General features: G+C 37.3%; 1 protein-coding gene across 2 annotated transcripts; it reads left to right on the forward strand.

Annotated features, from left to right (window-relative positions):
- Positions 1–6,112: 6,112 nt before the first annotated feature.
- Positions 6,113–19,451, forward strand: LOC129282405 (lengsin-like). 2 transcript variants are annotated; one of them, XM_064113921.1, is made up of 3 exons: positions 6,113–6,566; positions 15,435–15,550; positions 16,660–19,451. In XM_064113921.1, exons 2-3 carry the CDS (start codon positions 15,457–15,459, stop codon positions 17,982–17,984), a joined length of 1,419 nt encoding a protein of 472 aa, XP_063969991.1. In that variant the 5' UTR covers positions 6,113–6,566; positions 15,435–15,456; the 3' UTR covers positions 17,985–19,451. The 2 variants fall into 2 exon arrangements, with proteins under 2 accessions (XP_063969991.1, XP_054774276.2); XM_054918301.2 differs by having other exon boundaries at positions 6,113–6,512; positions 15,437–15,550.
- Positions 19,452–19,869: the final 418 nt, after the last annotated feature.

A 19,869-nucleotide genomic window follows, 5' to 3' on the forward strand; every position in this document is an offset into this window, starting at 1 on the left:
AGGTATCTTAGGCCTAATTCATTTCCCATAGACCCGTGTGTTAAAGTGGCACTTAAAAAAGGAATTCATAAAAAAATAAGGAGGAAATTCGAAGGTTGAATGTTTACTACTAGTGGATAGGATAAAATGTCTGACATTCCATATCTGACCAGAAAAGAGTATCTCGACCGGCTCATTTTAAATCTAAATCAGCATTTTAATATGAAGACTACACCTGATGGGATCAAATTCATCACTTGAGAGAGTAAAATGGCCCTAATTTTTCCGCCAGTAAAAAATAGTTCCAAGGTAGTGATGTATCTTTCCAATTTTGAAAAAGGAAATTCAGTAGGTACCTCCCTAGAATCAGTGTTAGATTGTCAATTATATTCATTCATTTTTGTCAATCAGCAATATCAAATTTGAAAATTGAGCTATGGGTTGGCTCTAATGAAAATCTTTCGCCAGCCAGTTGTAGTTAGGCCCGTGTAACCTGGTGTCCGTGGCAAAGTGAAGATGGGGTAAAGGAGACAGACAACTTATGCTACTGTCACAAATACTTACGATCGCCGTAAAAAAAAAAACGATTTTTCAACATAGCAATACATGGTATGATGAGGTCGTTTGTACGGTGTTCGTATACTCTAAAAAAGGAAGCGCAATTGTAGCACTTAACCCTTTCCAGGCCGAAGTTGGCGTCGGAGGCCCCCACCCTCAACGATTCGCGCAATATTTTCGCCGCGCAATTTTTTTTTTATGACCGCGCCGCTCGCTGACTTTTTACTTTTAAGTCTTACGCAACTTTTGAGACCGATTTTGCGACGCGGTTCCGAAATTACGCAACATTTTGTAAGTGCATATCAGACCGAAAATTGCTCAAAAACGTGATTCGTGTACAAAGTCAATGCAAATTGTGTTTTCAAATGGATTTGTTTTATGCTTTTTTATGATCTCAAAAGCGTCCCGACAAAGTTCATTGAAAAAAACAATGAAAAACAAAAGGTAAAAAAAAAGAAGGAAATACATAGGAAATTGCAAAAAACAATATAAGACATAAGAAATTGATATTAGATCGCAATCGTTGTCATGTACGTTTGCTAAAAACACCAAAAAGAGTTGAAGATTATGTCCCAGACAACCTGCGTGCCAATTTTCGGCGCGATCAACGGCCGAGATCTCAAGCCCCCCCCCCCCCCCCCCGGCCATATGAATTCCCAAAATACCCCAGCATATATAGGGTTTAAGGACAAGTCCCTCCCCCCCCCCCCAAAGAAAAATTGATTTGAATAAAAAGAGAAAATCCAACAAGTATAACACTGAAAGTTTCATCGAAATCGGATGTAAAATAAGAAAGTTATGACACTTGTTTCGCTAAACAGTTACATATATGCACATCCCGGTCGGTACGCAAATGAGGGGACTGATGGCATCACTCACTCGCTATTTCTGTTGTATTTTGTTATATGAAAAATGAAATATTCTAATTTTCTCCTCATTGCCCTTCGAAACAATTTTTTATATCCTTCTGAACATGTGGAATTACCATTGTTTGACATTTTATGGTTCAGTCAAGTTGGGTCCGTATTGTCAAATCTGTTAGGATTGAAATAAAAATTTATTTTTTATTTCAAATAATAAAAAACAGAAGAAATAGTGAGTGAGGGACATCATCAACTCTAAAATGTGCATATAATTATTTTCTGGTTTTATTGTTTCTAAATAGATGGGAAAAAAACAGATATGGTTATCACTCATTATTTGATTATAAACATCCGACTACGGGCCCTTACATACGTGAATCTTGAATCATCATTGTACTGATGATTGCAATTCGTCTATAGAATCATCGTACCATTGCAATGCATTGGTTCACTCGAAAATTATTATTTGAATTCGAATTCCTGAGCGAAGGCGGTATTGTGTCCTTGGTGACTTGTCAATCTAAGCACTGCATCGCAAATACAAACTACAATGAGTGCATTCTATGGAAGTACATGAAAGGTCACACAAGCTCCGCCCTCCAAAAGATGTTATGGAGGTCAACCCTTTCAGACGTAAAATTCGTACCGTAATTTGAGTGAAACTAAACTGGAATTCACCTCCGGAGTAGAATTTGTGATTAGCGTCCGTGATTCTAGTTTGGTTTCACACGTGCTGAAAAAAAATCGTCATTATAATTGTTTTTCACTGGAATCATCATTCAAATAACTATTTTGGTACCTTGTGAAAGGGCGGCGACCTGGCACAATCCATGCAGCAAGAAATGGCCCATTGAAGTGCAACGAGCTGACACAACGCCTGACTACCTGTTCATGAACATGGACTGGTTCGTTAAAGAACCTTTAATTGGCCTCGATGTAAAAAGAAGTATAGAGCATAGGAACCAGGCAATGGCAATGTATTTATTAAATCCTATTTAGAGAATATGTATGCCAAAGGCGTTCCAACAATATATAAGTAAATCGCGTGCGCCGATATAAATGTCCTCATTACCTCTTTAGTTTTCTTTAGTTTTCCGTGTAGATACGACCAAAACGTCAATTATGGTTGTCACATATTTGATTTTTAATAAGTCCGTCTTTGGGACCAGGGCAATTCTCATCAACCTCCAGTAACAATACAATAATCCTCCATGGGTAGGACCTTGGTTGTGTACTTTAGGGAATGCCGGTTGTGTCGCTGGCAGCTCGACCCTTGGACAGGTTTAAGGCTTCATTCACAACTCAGACCAGCGCCGAACGATTATTAGCCTACTCGTGCGCCGCTGGAATTTAGTCATCGCCCAACGATTTTTGTAGAAGACTTATCGGTTGCCGCGAGCAGTGCCCTGTCGATTACCCACTACTAAAGGCCAAATGTGGGTCAAATCGGGGAACTTTCCTGTTTAGCGTCGAGCTGTAATCGGCTGACGACCCACCGATTCCCTGGCGATCTCCCACCGGCCACCGGTCTATGATCCAACGAGTTCAATTTTTTTACCTAAATCGTTCGACGGCGACCGCTCGATTATATCGGCGCCCCAGACAGCGACCACCCGGGCACGGAGCGTATTTAGGGCGGCGAGTGAAAAGTGAGCAGGCACCGAAAGAATTTTAACCGTCAAAATCTCGAGTATGTGTAATTACCAGTGGCATCGGTTTATTTAGTCAGAAAAATAGATACCCAATACTCTTGGAGAGTAGACTAGTCGTAATATCGGTTGATAACCGTGATGAAGCCCCTATGCTTTCAATAAATCCTGCTAGCTCAGTGAGTAAGACGACAGTCTGCCTCGTTCTGCAGCGAGAGGTTCGAATCCAAGTTCCAACCGGAAGGAAGAAAAAGAATACAAAACAAGGGGGTTTTGGAGCAGTTTTTTTTTTTTAGTGGAGGGGACATAAGGAAGCGTTTCCATAATTTTTCATGACCAAGACAAGGACGGATCCAGCTCCCGAAAAAAAATTTCACCCATATTTTCCCCGATCGGCCCCTCAAGTTGATTTTTGTTTGTTTCTTTGAAGGGGTTGTCTCAGTGGCGTAATGGGCCATACATTTTGAGGGGGCTTGATACGGCATATCGCGTCTAATTAATAAGAAGTTGCAAGCGAGCGAGCAAAAATTTTGACATTCTAATTACAAAAATCAAAGATTGTGATAGATTTTGACATAACATTTGAAAAATTGTAGGCCTATATTTCACACTTATCCTTTCCTTTTCTCCCCATTTTCTTAGTCGTGAAAAATTTGGGGGGGGGGGGCAAAACGCCGATGTCCTAACGAACAGCCATTTCTTAGCTTTATTTCCGGGCTTTATTCTTATAAAACATCATTTAAATAATGTAATATTCTCATAAGCCCTATTTGAATAGTGCGAGCGCTAAGCGCGAGCTGAAATTTTTTGGAATTTCATGTATTTTGTCCTGGAAATTGAATATTCTGGGCGTATGTACCTAGGTAATTACTACGAGCGCGAAGAACGAGCAGAAATTGTATATGGGTTTTGGCTTGATCGAAAAGGGACCTATTAAGGACGATTTGCGGATAGACATTAAAGACGATACCTTCATACATATTTCAACTTTTAGATAATGCGAGCGCGAAGCGCGACCTTAAAATGTTTTGCCATTCCGACCTAAAAAATTGACATTCTTAGCACTTTTTGAAATAAACGGTATGGGTATAAAACTATGCAATTGATGCGAGCGCAAAGCGCGAGCTGAAAAATTGAGATTTCAGACCTAAAAAAGGGACGATCTATTCATGTTTTGTAAATAATGTAAGTAAACGGTGTAGGTATATAACTAAACAAGTGATGCGAGCGCAAAGCGCGAGCTGAAAAAATTGAGATTTCAGACCTAAAAAAGGGACACTCTATTCATGTTTTGTAAATCATGAAAAAGGAGAGGGTAATTTAGTATCTTCCTACATTAATAATGCGAGCGCAAACTGGATAAATTTAGCACGTTTTGAATAAAGATCAAATTGCGTATCTCAATGAACATGTGTGCGTGTGTTTTAGAGTTAGACAGAATCTAGGCATTCTGAATACATTTAATAAGGCGAGCGCGAAGCGCGAGCGGAAAATATTTGATATTCCGGTATGAAAAGGGTGAATTTAAGCACTATCTAAAGCACTGTGCAGGGAAATTGTGAAGTGTATGTTGATAGCACTTAATAAATGATGCGAGTGCGAAGCGCGAGCTGACTATTTTTATTATTTTGACCTAGGACCTGGACATTCTAGGTTTAAGGACATTTTGTCATCATATGAAAATGGTGACTATCTTCCTATTCCTCTTTCTAAGCGCGATATAAAACTTGTCGATAGTCCTTTCTGAAAAAATTTAGTTATTAGGAATTCATGAAAATTTTATTATATTTATTAATGTAATAAGCCTAATGAGTGAGTGAAATTTGTTGACATTGAGGCCTGGAAACTGGATATTTTAAGCTCTTTTGTAATCATAAATAGGATTTATGAGTTGATATATTTTAACTATTAATGCAAGCGTAAATCGCGAGACGAAATTTTTGATAAACTGTCATAAAAGTAGTTTTAAGTAGTTTGTTACAGAATTAATATATAAAGAATCTTATGGAATAAACAAAGACAATATGTAGGCCTACTTGGCAAATCAAATAATGCACGCGCACAGCGCAAAAAGCTGCAAATGATATTCACACCATAAAACGGACATTTTACATAGCACTTTAAAAAAATCAATTTGTAAATCAAACAAATAATAAAAGCTCGATGTCCAAGCTAAAATATGTTTTGTATATTGACTTGAAAACTTGATATTTTAAGCAACATCTCAGCCTATTGAGCAAGATATGTATCTCATCGAGCAGGCTGTGCGAGCGCGAAGCGCGAGTGAAAATTTAATAAAGTGACATGAAACATATATTTTTTAATCATTTTCTAAGTCTTCCCCTGACCTTATTTTATTCACTCGTCTCCCTCCTCTTATTTTTCCTCTTTTTTCCTCCTTTTTTCCCCTTCTTTTTCTTCTTTTTCTTTCTTTCCCCCCCCCCTTTTTTGCTCCGGGCCCCTCGCCCCCCCCCCCCCCCTGGATCCGCCTATGCAAGAAATAAACAACAGAAAAGTATTTTTTTTTATTTTTTTTAAGTGAAATATGCTAAGATTTTCAAAATATGTTGAAATCTATCACGTTTTTTTTTTTGGGGGGGGGGTGGGCTCTTGCTTATAAATTTCTGGCTCAATTACGTCACTGACTATAATCAAACAGAACCGTTCTGGTGAAAGACTGGTGAAAGCCGTGCGGGGTATGTAGAGTTTTCGTGGAATGGTGGACTCGAATGCAAACATAATTATCTCAATGTAATACGAATTGGGAATGATTAGTAGAACATTGTTTCTTAAAGCATTTATTGCCTCATGAGCAAGGGGGTGGTTAGTCTGCTGGGCAAACCCTTCACTCGAGTTAAGGGTCTGAATGTGCAGCCTACTGACATGCCTTGTGTACTGAAGGCCCTCTCGTTCAGTATTGGAACAGCAAGTTTTGTATGTGCTAGTCTTTGCGTGGAGGCACACTTGTTGATCAAAGTTCCAATCAGGGTCTGTGCCTGCAAACTAGGGGATGGTCACGGTAAGGAATTGTATACATCGCCTAAACGGATTTAGCCGTAAGGCAATTTGGATTTGGTGTTGGTATTTACGGAGATTTCTTTGTGGGAGCTATATGCATGCTTCCATTGATTATCAATGCTATGACATGGCAACGGACGTGGCTCATTGCATTAACCAGTTAACTATTGGGAATGATGTTGTTCTTCTTTCCCGGAATCATTGTCTCCTTGAGTTAAAGCGCTCTGAAGTTGGATTGCACGCGCTGACGCCAGGAAAAGACACATCAAAAGAAACAACAGCAGTTCAGCCAACAACCGGATGGGGATGAGACATACAGTAACCTGATAGTAACCCTTGTAACTGGAAAGAACATTCTAGTTCTCGTTTAAGCTGGAAAGGACAACTCAAAACTTCCCTTGGACGGGTCTTATCCTCACCATATCGTTCTCTGCGATTATTGATGGTAGGATCAATTCAAATTTTCTTCATGAAATTTTCTGTACAAATTATCTTAAAGAGATAAGAAAATAAAGCAGCTTTTTCACTATACTTCATTCTAATGATTGTAAATTTCACTGCAGGTCCCGTAGAAGACGATTTTCATCAGGTGTAGACTTATATTGTTTTTTCAAACAATGATTTCTGCAAATCGTTACAAAGTAAAAAAAAATAGCACGTTGTTTAAGCCTGTCACTCTAACAACAAGTTGTTGGGGGCCCATCCTGGTTTAAGTCACCACTCCATGCATTCACTGCCGTATATTTATTCAGCGGCGGTGACTTCTTTCCTCTCCCATTGACTTTGCACACAACGAGCGCACACACACCGACACACACGAGAAGAGAGGTGACTTATTTCAGGATAAGGCTCAATTGTTTATAATAATTTTAAACAATCGTTAGAGTGACGGGCTTAAACAACATGATTAAACTTTAAACCGCGTTTTTACAGTGTACTTTAATGCAAATCATATAATAGATGGCATTTCAGTTGACAGGATTCGGAAGACCATACGAAGTTATATCCATAGTAAAATCCCTTAAAAATACCAAAACGTGTGGTCATGACGATATTAACTCACTTATCTTAAAACAAATAATCTCTTTTATAGCTGAACCACTATGTCATATTTTCAACTTATCATTGTCTCTTGGATGCTATCCGAATTCTTTCAAATTAGCACTGGTCGTACCAATATTCAAAAAGGGAAATCGTATCCAATGTGAAAATTACCGACCTATATCTATCTTACCCTCTTTATCCAAAATCTTAGAAAGAATAATCCATATCCAGGCACTCTAGGCGACACCCCAATACTTACCCGTGCTAATAAACTGGGACTCCACTCACGCGCATTTGGGCCGCCCTAGCTTAGAACTAAGCAATATTATCTAGAAATTGTTGAGTTGTAGTCATGAAATATGTTCTATTAAATAAATTGATAATGTTTAATCGGTACTCACCGGTTCTTTTGTTGCATTTTCAGACCATTTCTCACAATTCTTCGTAAATATTTGCGGCAAATTTTGTCGCCATAGACAGCTTAACATCCATCTTTATTGATAAATGGAGCGCCCTTTACGATAGTTGTTAATGCCGCGGAGAAATCGTTAGGCATTTTGGCCTGTGTTCAAGGCGTAGCTGTTCTATTTTTTTTTATAGGTATGAGATCGAAATCACAGCGAGTATTTACACTCTTCCATAATGATTCCGAAAGGGAGGCGCAACACCCCCCACCCACAGGGGCGCAAATTCCAGGGGGACATGTCCCCCTCACCTAGAATAGTATAGGGGGACACATTATGAAATGTCATCCCCCTACTATTTTGGGTCTTTTCATTCAAAATCGAAATAAAATATGTATTTTGGAAGAGACGATCTTACTTTTGGGGTGCCCTTTTTTTTTTGCTTGTTTGCTTATCAAATTTATTTTGGTCAAGATGACCTTCTTTTTGGGGTGATAAACCTTCTTTTTTGTTTTTGTTTGTTTGTTTTTTTCTTGTCAAATTTTCCAGCCCCTGGTCCCGGCTACCTTTGGGGAGAGATTTCCGCCCTTGCCTAACAGTACACTTGATATTGTTTGCGAATCTGCGTGGGCGTCGGGGGCTGGGGGATGAGGAAAAGCGGTGAGACGAGAAAAAAAAATAGAAGGAAAAAGAGGACAGAAAAAAAGTGAACGAAAGAAAAATTAATGGAAAATAAAAGGGAGGAGGAAATAGTGAGAAAAGTGATGGGTAGGTCGAGATTTTATGTGTCCGTGCAAAAAGAAATGAGCAGAGGTTGAGATGTTGTCTGTTTGGGCAAATGTCTGTCTGTTTGTTGGACTGGCGCCTGTTGCAAAAATTATTAAGCTGATGGAATCAGAAAATTCCAACTGCTTCATGTCATACCGACAGTGACAGGATTAAGCGGTTGTATATATAAATCACGCTCTAAAACTGTGTTCTTTATTAAAAAGTTGTCCTTCATATTCATTTTCGCAAAAGAATATCAAGTTTTTAATTAATTGTCTATAGTTATCCTGTTTATGATAAAAATACTTAGAAATTGGGTTAGGTTAGGGTTATCAAATTATCGGGGCAGAAAATATATTTTTTCAGTTCGCGCGTCGAGCTGGCATTAGTGATCAGTGAGATTATGTTTTTAATGACATTCATTCTATTCACAGCAATATATTATTAAACATAGCCGCATGAATTATAGATAGGTCTATAGTTATCAGGTGAATAATTTACCGCTACACACTGATCATGCGGATACTGTTTTGTAAAGGGGAATTTCACCTTGATAAAAAGATTGTGAAAATATAGGCCAAAGAAAAATAATTTCAAAACATCGGTGAAGGTGTTATTAAAAAAAAAATGGAGTTAGTAGAATTTCGAATGCTTGATTTGTGACGTCATAAACGAGCAGTTGCTCAATATTCTATGTAATACAAAATGCAAAAATTTTCCATTTTTAATGGTCCGTAATGACCCACTTTTTTCTTTTTGGAGAGAGTATGAAGTTATCTATTGATATACTGAATGTACAATAAAATTCATTATCACGTATTTCTTGGCATTTCATTTACTTTTTACCATAATTATATCCGATATAGCTGCTCGCAAAGGCCTACGCCGTCACAAATAATTATTTAAAAAATCTCACCTTTAATTTTTTTTTGGTGGGGGATGGATTTTTCCTGAACGCATACCAATTTTTCAAATTATTTTTTCTGCTATTTTCATAATTAACTTTAAATAAATTCACCTATGCACTACTTAATTTTTTCAAAGACAAAATAACAAAATTACATCTAGTCTTCATCATCACCATCATCACCAACTTCATTCTCATCATCATCACCACTACCACCATCATTATCATCATCATCATCATCATCATCACCGCCACCATCACCACCACCATCATCATCACCAAGATAATTTTCATCATCATCATTTTTCTTTTTTTTTCTTTTTTTTCCCCTTCCCTTCTTCTTTTTTTTCCTTCCTATTTTCCTCCCTTTTTAGAGGGGCACACCACCGAATAAATATGTTTGTTGTTGTTGTATATAAGTTGGCGGATGCCTCATGAAATGAAATAAAATAGAAAATAAGGAAATGGAAAAAGTAAGAAGAAGGATAAGAAGAAAAAAAGAAAGCCAAACAAACAAGACAAAATAATATCAAAATTTTGTAATAAAGTCAGTCAGTTTAATAATTATGTTTTCAATGAAATGAGACATAAAAGAATTGAAACAAGTAAAAAGGGCTACATCATAGTTAAAAGAAATAGAGGGAAGCTCCGAGACAATAAAAAGTGTTAAAAAAAATCAGAAAAGACTTTGAAACACTCTGAACACGAGTATAATATATAAAAAAATTGGGAATAAGCGAGGACAAGTAGGTGAGGGACCCCCCCCCCCCTCTCTCTCTAGTTATTTACTCAAACTCGCATATACAAGAGAAGAAATTCTTACTAATCAAAATATTGCGAGCAAAAAGCATGAGCTGACATTTTTTTTTATATTCAAAACTGATAGAGAGACACATTTTGAACAATTCATGAAACATAATAATCATTCATTATAGTTACCAATCGGATTGCGACAAGATCTGAGAATTAGAAATTCATTAAAAGCATAAAATTGTATAACATTAAAATAAGACGGGCGCAACGCATGAGCTAAAGCTTTATATACCAATTAAAAATTTGGACATTTTTAGCGCTTTCGGTAGTCATGAAAAAGATTCATATTTCATGAAAGCTCAAATCCCGAGGAGGAATATTTTTTATTAATTGACTTAAAAAAGGCTGTTCTAATTAAGCCCCATTTAATATTTGATTACAAGTCTCGTTAAACAGTAAAAGAGGAAAAAATAAAGCATATTGTGTTCCTCAATTCTCTTTCTCTTTAACCCAATTTGTTTTTTTTTTTTTGTTTTTTTTTGGGGGGGAGGTATTTTGGTTAAAAAAAAAGAGAAAAAACGATAATTGCTGGCTAGTGGGTGTATAGTGGTAGGGACACCCCGCCCCCCCCCCCCCCCCCGTAGTTACGCAAACATGGGACCAAATGATCCTAATCCTACTTGTTCCAAGGCGAAACTTGTGCAATCAATTAAATGTTATTTTTGAGAAAATTAAAGCTTGCGCTGTTTAAATTCAATCTCTTTTACCTAAATTTGCGATGAATGCTAGCATTATGAAATATATAATTATCAACGTCTGGCGAAAAGAATAACCAACCGATCAGCTGACGAGAACGCGTATCACGTGATCTGCATATCAGCTTCGATCGCGAGTCAGAAGTGAAGAGCAACTGGCAATAAAATCTGGAAAAAGTCGTCAAAATGTAAGTTCCCCTTCATTTCTTTCAATTTTTTTTTTATTGCTAACAATGCTTTAACTTTCTTTAAAAAAATTTTAATGAATAGACAGTACGATAGCTCGTACTTGTGTTATAATACACAAATAATCATCTTCACAAAGATTTCTGACACAAAATACTACAGATGTCGCCTATGAGGTCCATACATGTAATGTTTGGACCTCATTGGTACTAGGAGTGTATCCAGGTATATAATTTTTTAGACAAAAACAAATTACTTTGCACCGCCCAATATGGTTTTAGGAGACAACATTCAACTGAATTAGCAGTTTTGGACTTATATGATAGAATAACCAAATCCCTTGCAAAAAAACAATATATAACTGGATTATTTTTGGACCTTTCAAAAGCGTTCGACACGCTCGATCATTCAATATCAATACATAAACTTGAACGTTATGGTATAAGGGGTACGCCTCTTGCATGGTTCAAAGATTATTTAGAGAACAGAATTCAATACACTGAGGTCGACTTAAATAAATCACAAATTTTAGAACTCCAGTGTGGCGTCCCACAAGGATCCATTCTTGGGCCGCTTCTTTTTATAGTATATATGAACGACATTGTAAATTCTTCCAAAATACTTAGCTATGTGTTATTTGCCGATGATACGACATTGTTATATTCTCATCATGATTTTAATAAAATGATCGTCACTATCAATGTAGAATTACGTAAACTAACCAACTGGCTACAATGTAATAAGTTATCTCTCAACCTCAGTAAAACCAATTATATTATATTTCACAACCCAATCAAAAAGATTATTGAAGACCAGTGCCAAATCTTAATAGACAATACCCTAATTGAAAGGAAAACTAATGTTAAATTTCTTGGCGTTGTTCTCGATCAACATTTAAACTGGAATTTGCATTTTCAGCATCTAAGAACTCATATTCCTAGAATGATTAGTATAATGTTTAAACTTAAAGATACGTTAATGCCAAAGTCTATTATACTATTGTACAATTCTTTCATATTATCTTATTTATCTTATGCTTATATTGCGTGGGGTTGTGGAACCAAAAGAAATGTTAATTCCTTATTGCTACTGCAGAAAAGAGCCGTAAGAATTTGCACAGGTTCTCCTTACTTAGCCCATACTGATCCAATTTTCAAAAAAATTAACATATTAAAAATATCTGATATCAATATCTTACAAACTGCAAATTTTATGTTCAATTACAATAATCACTTGGTTCCAAGCAATTTTGATTCAATGTTTATACGCAATACCCAGGTTCATGAACACAATCCCAGATGTTCTAACAATTTTCATCTTAGTAATCCCAAAACAGTACTTGCTTATAAATCCATTAGACATAGAGGACCTGATGTTTGGCACTCGCTGCCTTGTGAAATTAAAAAATGTTCTTCGCTTTATTCTTTTAAACGTAAGCTAAAAAACACATTATATCATATTAAAGTGTATTTTGATAATTTATATATTGTTACACTGGCTTCCCGTTCCCGATGGGGGAGGGGGGTTAGGACATTCGTATATATATTTTTTCATCCTGTTCATGTCATCATTTTAACCTATGCAATATATGTATTGCCATGATGGCACTCGGGGTCTGCCTCGTCAAGACCTTTCGGTCTTTTGCAGTCTCCCAAATTTCATTTTATATTTATGTACGTTTAATTGTTTTGTTACTATGTATTTCTCTGATATTGTATCTTGTATTTTTATTGAATGGAATTTGAATAAATTGAATTTGAATTTGAATAATTTGAACGTATGTCACCGAACCGTAACTTTATAATAGTTTTGAAGCAGAATGCATTTTTTAAAGAATATGCCGTAAATAAATGTTGACTATTTATACACTGTCGTGTCAAAAAGCAGTCCCACGCTTTTAAAGGACATATTAATGTTGGTGACCGTTCTGATGTGAAATCATGTACTCAAAATACACATATTTTTTGTACATCAGAAAGGCGCAACAATGAATGACAATTTAATCCATTTCTGAAGAAGTACAAACAGGTGGTCACAGATACATTGTTGCTTTTTATTGTGAAGTGTGATACCATCAATTTCGTGGGCATCAAAGGGCTGGTGGTCAAAACTTAAAGGGATGATCCGGGCTGACAATATATCTAGATTGATTAGAGTAAAATTCAGAAAGCAAAATGCTGAAAATTTCATTGTTATTGAATTTTAAAGATTTGCCTTATTCCGGTGAAACAGTTTTAGTCATGTCTTCATGAATATTCATTAAAGGTAAATTCCAGTTTTGGGAACGATCTCAAAATTACTTTTAACAGAATTTAATATTATGATCACCAAAGTGTCTGTTTGTATGAATAGAAAATATGTGCCAAAGGATTCTGGAAGAAATTGTGTAATTGCTGAGAAATAAGCAAAATAAGCGCGGATTCGGTCACTTCCGTCGGGTCTTTATTCCAGCAATAATAATACACTGTCCCACGTGTGCCTATCTGTGTTGGCGATCTTCAGTGTGATCGTTTTTTAGCTAGATATTAGGATTTCACAAAGTTCAGTTTATGTAACTGTACCAGCTCTAGATCCACGATGATATATCAATACTTTACCTTGGTTTTACAGACTTTCTCCTGAAATCAGTGTTTTACTGCAACTACGTTCATTTAGCTTTAAGTGGGCTGATGATGTCACATCCCCACTTTCCTTTTTCTTATGCTGTCACATGAAATTATAATTGTTTCATTATTTTCATAAATGTGAAAATGATTTATCTCCATTACGATGAAATAAGTTGCAGCAAGAAATAACTAATGCACTTAATCAGTTGTCAATCCAATTATTTTTTTCTTGATAGAAATTTTTGTAATACACCTAATTTCATGTAATAAATTAATACAATTTTCAGCCCGGAGCATCCCTGTATTAAACACTTTGAATGATTTATGAAATGAAACGCGTATGGATGTGGTTTCATATACAGAAATCTTCTCACATGTGAATGCCTGATGACAATTTTTTTTTTTTTAAGTTCTACGAAATTCTGAACTAGACAATGTTGGGATTTGGGAAATTGGCCCACCAGTAAACTTCAATGTTTCGTCACTAAGCTGCACCTTATGACAGACATGGAATCCCCAGGGGCGGATCCGAGGGGGAGGGCTGAGCCGGCCCCTGCCCCCTATTTTGGGGCAACCTGGCCAAAAGTGTCCTTTTTGACTTGAGAGAAGCGCTTAAAAACACAAAGAAAAGTAAATTATACCAATGTAATTTATGGCCTCTTAATGACCTCAGAAACGCTGAAATCGCATATAAGGGTTTATTTTTTTTCAGTTATTTCTGGGGGAGGGCCACCACAGCCCCTGTCAGGACGCACCATTTGTGCATATTACGGGGCCTCCCCCCTCCTCCTTTCAAAAATTCGTGGATCCGCCCCTGATCCCTGTTACTTTAATATTGCAACAGAAGGCTTTTTTTTCAAAAAACAAATTGATAAACTGTATTCAATTCCAGAGCATTTGCACCTTGTAGCAGCAATAAGTAGGGGCTTCCATATATGTTATGCAACGAGACAGATGCTCCGCGATGTCAGTACAAACGTTTTGTTTTCCACCTCCCCCCCCCCCCCCCCTCCCCTCCCCGTTAGAAATAACCATAAAAAATGCAATCAAAACCATTTGGTCTGTAGTAGTAATACAGTTTTATAGACCATGCAGACAGTATAGATGAATTCGACTTAAACACGTTCAAAACAATGTAATTTTCACTTGTCCATAATTTCCAAAGAAGAATTCATCACTTAAAGTTACTTCATACCGTCTTCACACTGGCCATAAACACCGCTACAATACCGGGACTGTCCCGAGACTGTAGCGGTGTTGACTTCAGTGTGAATTCTCAGACCCGCAATAAACTACCCCGGGATAACCTCGCCTCGCTATATCCGCAACAAACTTTCGCTAGGCAAGCCATAATAATATCAGCGGGACTAGACCAGCGACTGTCGCGGTGCTGTCCACTTGGGATATGTTTACTATAATGTGGGGGCGTCAAGATCTAGTGGTTATGACTCTCGCCTTTCAATCTGAAAGACGTGGGTTCGATTCCACCCCTATTTCCAGTGTGATTTCCAGTGTGTCAGATTCGGGTCACTCACGGGGTCACAAGCCTGCTGCCCGCACGTGTTTTGTAACATAGGTCATAAAAATCAAATGCTTCTGTGTAAATGGATACATGAAATTTATCCCGGGACTGTATCGTGATAACTTTGAAAACCATTGTGAATAAAGATGCGCTGTTCAGTCACTGCACAGATCATCTTTTTTTCAAAGTCTGAAATGTGTGTTTTAATTCCATATAAGTTAACAAAATATAGAAATCAAACCGCGTTTTTGTAAACCATTATATTCACATACTACTTTTACTTTACCTTGACATACCAGGCTGCGTACTGCGCAGAAGCTCACAAAACGGTTTACGATACTTCATGAAATACTACACTCGATGTGCCACAGTCGAACAATATAAATTTATATTTGTGTCATATTTTCCATCTTCTCTTCCACAGCAACGTCGTATCATTTCAGAATGGGTATCGGATGTTCTTCCTTTCACTGCCAAAAATCAAAACGATCTACGATCTTGGATCTTTCTGAGAACAACAATGAAAGCCGAAAAGAAGGTAATTAACCTCATTGCCGTATCTATATGGGGGCAGGGGAGGAAAGTCCATCCAATGTTCTCAATAACAGGCCAGCTAACCTGGCAAATGATGTTTTTGACCAAGATACATGAAACCACATGATAAAACATTTTGTATACGACGCTTGCCATTCCACTTTTATAACGTCAACTTATCCTCACACCATGTATGTGTGTGTGTATGTATGTATATATGTATAAGGTCCTCGGAAGTCTGCGCAGTCCCCCTTGTCTGTGCACACGCATATCTGCACGATTTTAGTAAAAGAAGTCCACAAACTTTACACGTTCAATACATAGAACGATAACCAATTTAAAAATCTGACTCAGAATGGTAGAAAAATAATGAATTCCCGTCATTTCATGTAAGCTGCCTAAAAATGCAGTCCTTTTTAATCAAAATCCCCGAATCGTGTATAAAGTGAATGCGTGCGCAAACATTGGGCATCAATTATTTTGTTCAATCTGAAAATGTATGGCCGAGATTTTCTTCAAGAAAATCATATTTATTTGACGTTTTATGAGATATTCGGCACACTTACTCATGAGGAACATTATCAACTGTGTTTTCTTAACGTAAAAAGTTAGGTGCACAGACATGGGACCTACCTTCATATGCATGTCTGCTTGCAATCTGTGATGTCTTAATGTACAAGGCACCCATAGTCTTCATCTGGAATATGTTGTAGTTGTTTAAACCTCCTTTCAAAAATATTTGCAAATCTCATTAATTGGGGCGACTTTGTCATGAGAATAAGTTGAACTAGCGCCCGTTTTACCCCTGAATTCCCTTTAGACGTATTTCATCCAAACGGAAAATAGTTTGGAATGAGAGTATACAAAGTTAATGCATCTAAAAGAGATATGATTTTAACGGTTCAAATCACTAAATTTTATTGGAGCTCTGGCGCGCCGCTTCTTTGCATTTATATTTCAAACTTTATTGACAGTTGATGAAAATACGGCGTAATGTATTTTTAATGATCTTGTGTATTTTTCTCTAAATCTTACCACGAATCGTCTCTGTGACTATCGTAATCAACTTTATTTTCCTATTTTATATCCTGCCTCCAATTTACATCTTTACAGATAAAGTTCTTCATTCGAAAGAATTGCTTCGTATTGTAAACGATGTCAAAGATGAACGAATAAAGGTACTCCGCGTGGAATTCACTGACATCAATGGCATCACGCGATGTAAGATGGTAGCCGTAAACACTCTGGAAGAAGTGTCTTTGATCCTAAGGAATGGGGTCCTCTTTTCACCGATCTGCTTCATGAAAGATCCGGTAGGAGAAGGATTCGAATGTAATTTCAAGAAAAACTATTGGTTCTCTGATATGTGTGCCCTTCCAGATCTGCGCACCTTTCGGATTATCCCTTGGCTTGAGGATACGGCAGCTGTCTTAACAGTACTCTATCACATTAATATGAAAGACCTCGTGGTTGAGCATCCGAGGAATGTGGCGAACAGGCAACTCCAACATTTGAAGGGTTTGGGTTTATCACTGATGAGTGGCTATGAATTGGAATTCCGTCTTTGCGGCTCCGAAGGTGAACAACTAGTGAAAGACAGGGTTGGATTTTGTGCCAGTAGCGTCCTCCTTGTAACGGCCAGGGACTACATCAAGAGGTTATTTGACTCTTTGCCGCGGGTCGGGGTAACTGTGGATGCTATACATTCTGAGAGCCCCGACGGATCTCTTGAAGTATCGACGAAACCTTCATTTGGAATAAAGGCTGCAGATGAGGCCGTTATCTGCAAGGATGCATGTAAAGAAATCGCTCTCTGCAACGGATATAAAGCACTATTCATTGCCGATCCCGATGGCACTGGGAGTGGGTTTACACTTCATTTGAACCATTCTCTTTGGGACAAGTCTGGTAACGTGGTAGTCAACGCTACAACTGGTGACCTTACTGACACGGCTAAGCATTGGATTGCTGGTTTGCTTGCTCACGCACGGGCGTTGACACCCCTCATGGCTTCCACCGTTAGCGGGATCAATATGTTCGGTGCTTACGAACTGGTCGATTCGGTAGAACCGTCATACGTTTCATGGGGCAAACACAACCGCTCGGCTACTTTCCGCGTCAAGAAGAGCGATGGACCAAGTGGATCATACATAGAAAATCGGCTTGGAAGGATTGATGCAGACCCATATCTTATTCTTGCAGGTACCGTTGCTGCAGGAATGGATGGTATAATCAACAAGATACCTCTCCCAGATGAATGCACGGGAAACGCCCATACGGAAATCCCTTCAAACACACCCAAAGTTCCCTGTGATATGAAGGAAGGTCTCGCTGCTTTGGTCCAAGATAAAGTCCTTTGTGATACTCTCGGCCAGGAATTCATTGACCTTCTAGTTGCTGCGAGAAAACACGAAATTAGAGTACACAACGAAGACTAGGGAGAAAATTAGTTTCCAATTGCATCTTTTGTAACATAACTCTTTTGTGAACAAATTACCAAATACAACATGAGCACTATACACTTGCATGCCGGAAAAGTGGAGGCAGAGAAAATGAAGTAGAAGTAGAAAGTGCCCCCCCCCCCCCCTTTCTCAAAAGAATTCTATACCCCTTTTATTTTGGCTAGTACATGTACATGTATATTCGTTTACGGTTATTATTTAGGATATGATAGTTTTCCCATTTCATCAATTAAAAAAAAAATGAATACAGTACCAGTCACCTTTCTTTGAATCACTATTGCCTGTTTCGGCCGGAGAGCAATGGATTTGGTCCACTGATTCTATTGTTCTCTGGCTGAGGCAGGTAGTGGTGAGTCTGGGAATTGTGACTGGTAGTTTATTTTATCTTTGAACAATTTTGTATTAGCGATAATTCTGATTTTAAATGTTATTGAATTCACTCATTACTGTACAGGACCCAAGTTACTCTTTTATCTATTATGTATATATTGTTATTTTATGTTAACAGGACCAGGCTGAAAAACAGTCAATCTGAGCCTGTTATCCTGTATAAAGATATTTCAATAAATAAATAAATAAATTTAGCACAATATCGACCATTGACCGTAAGAAAACCTAAGATAGGGAAAGTGAGATGATTCAGGTTCCAAAAAGGTGGATTTTTTTCTTGATTCCTTTTATCCTATCTATCTTCACAAGATTAACAGATGAAATGTCTTACTACAAAAATATAGACTTTGAATTGCATGTTTGTTCACAACATTCGAGTTATATATGTATATGTCGGGCATACTTATTTATGTTGCAAGCGAATATCGTGGGTGGATACATGCAGCTTAGCTGCCTTGGTTTGGGACAGGCTAACTTGATAACTGTGAACGGTGGGTCTCCCTCCCCGACCAAGCTATAAGTACCAAGGGTTGGTCTGTAATAATAATAAGTAATATAATATTTAAAAGAAGATAAGTACACAATATTACAATAATTTGAGAAAATTGACAGTGTACAATGAGACCAGTCATTATATGTATTTTATAAACGTGGATAATGGTTTTGATAGTTCTGAAGTATCATTAAGAATCGGAATTGATGGAGAAAGTTCATTCGTTAAGCTAATACAGTGAATAAGATTGTAATCAAAAGAAAAGGTGGTTTAGAAGAAAAAGTGGATGGGGCATTGTTTTGGCTAGGCAAGGAGTTTACGAACTGGTTGTAAACTAGGTATACAGTGCAATGTACCGTTTATTTTTTTAGGAAACCACAATTAAATTTGAAGCTGAGAAAATGTACATGATTGATAAGTATGGGTTGAGTAACTTGGTTGACTGTACATGCTGTATGTATACACAAGACATCATGTAAAACAGTATAAATAGATGATATAATCTTGGAGTATTATCATTAACAAAAATGGACAATTAAATTATAAACCTGAAAATGAAATTTATGTGTTTTAAAAAGAGTATTTGAATAATTGATTGCACTAGAAGTAGAAAGTTGGAGATAGAAATACCAGTACAAGTACATTAATGTTAATGTAAATTACTATACATGTTCGCAAAGAACAATAGGGAGAAATCAGTTCAGACTGATTTGTCTTTGTCTATTTTGTTTTTACATCCTAAACTACGAACACAATCGTCGTGTTGGTATAAACTGGTAAGAGACTTACGGTTCTACCAATTTACAAAATCCTCCATTTTTTTCCTAAAATGTCCCGTTTCTATATATACGATTTACACGCACTGTAATCTTGCGGGGTCCTCGGACAATAATTAATCATGCATGTAAATTTTCATCGGCCTATCCTTTGATCACAAAACTATTTTCATATCACTGAAGCAGAATTCACCTAATATTT

This window comes from Lytechinus pictus, chromosome 19, assembly GCF_037042905.1.
Source record: "Lytechinus pictus isolate F3 Inbred chromosome 19, Lp3.0, whole genome shotgun sequence".
Classification (NCBI taxonomy): domain Eukaryota; kingdom Metazoa; phylum Echinodermata; class Echinoidea; order Temnopleuroida; family Toxopneustidae; genus Lytechinus; species Lytechinus pictus.

What these genes read in the sequence shown, in the direction of transcription:
- LOC129282405 (XM_064113921.1), top strand. Translation starts at nt 15,457, where the DNA reads ATGGGTATCGGATGTTCTTCCTTTCACTGCCAAAAATCAAAACGATCT. An exon ending in CAATGAAAGCCGAAAAGAAG is followed by an intron (nt 15,551 to 16,659) that starts GTAATTAACCTC and finishes ACATCTTTACAG; the next exon opens with ATAAAGTTCTTCATTCGAAA.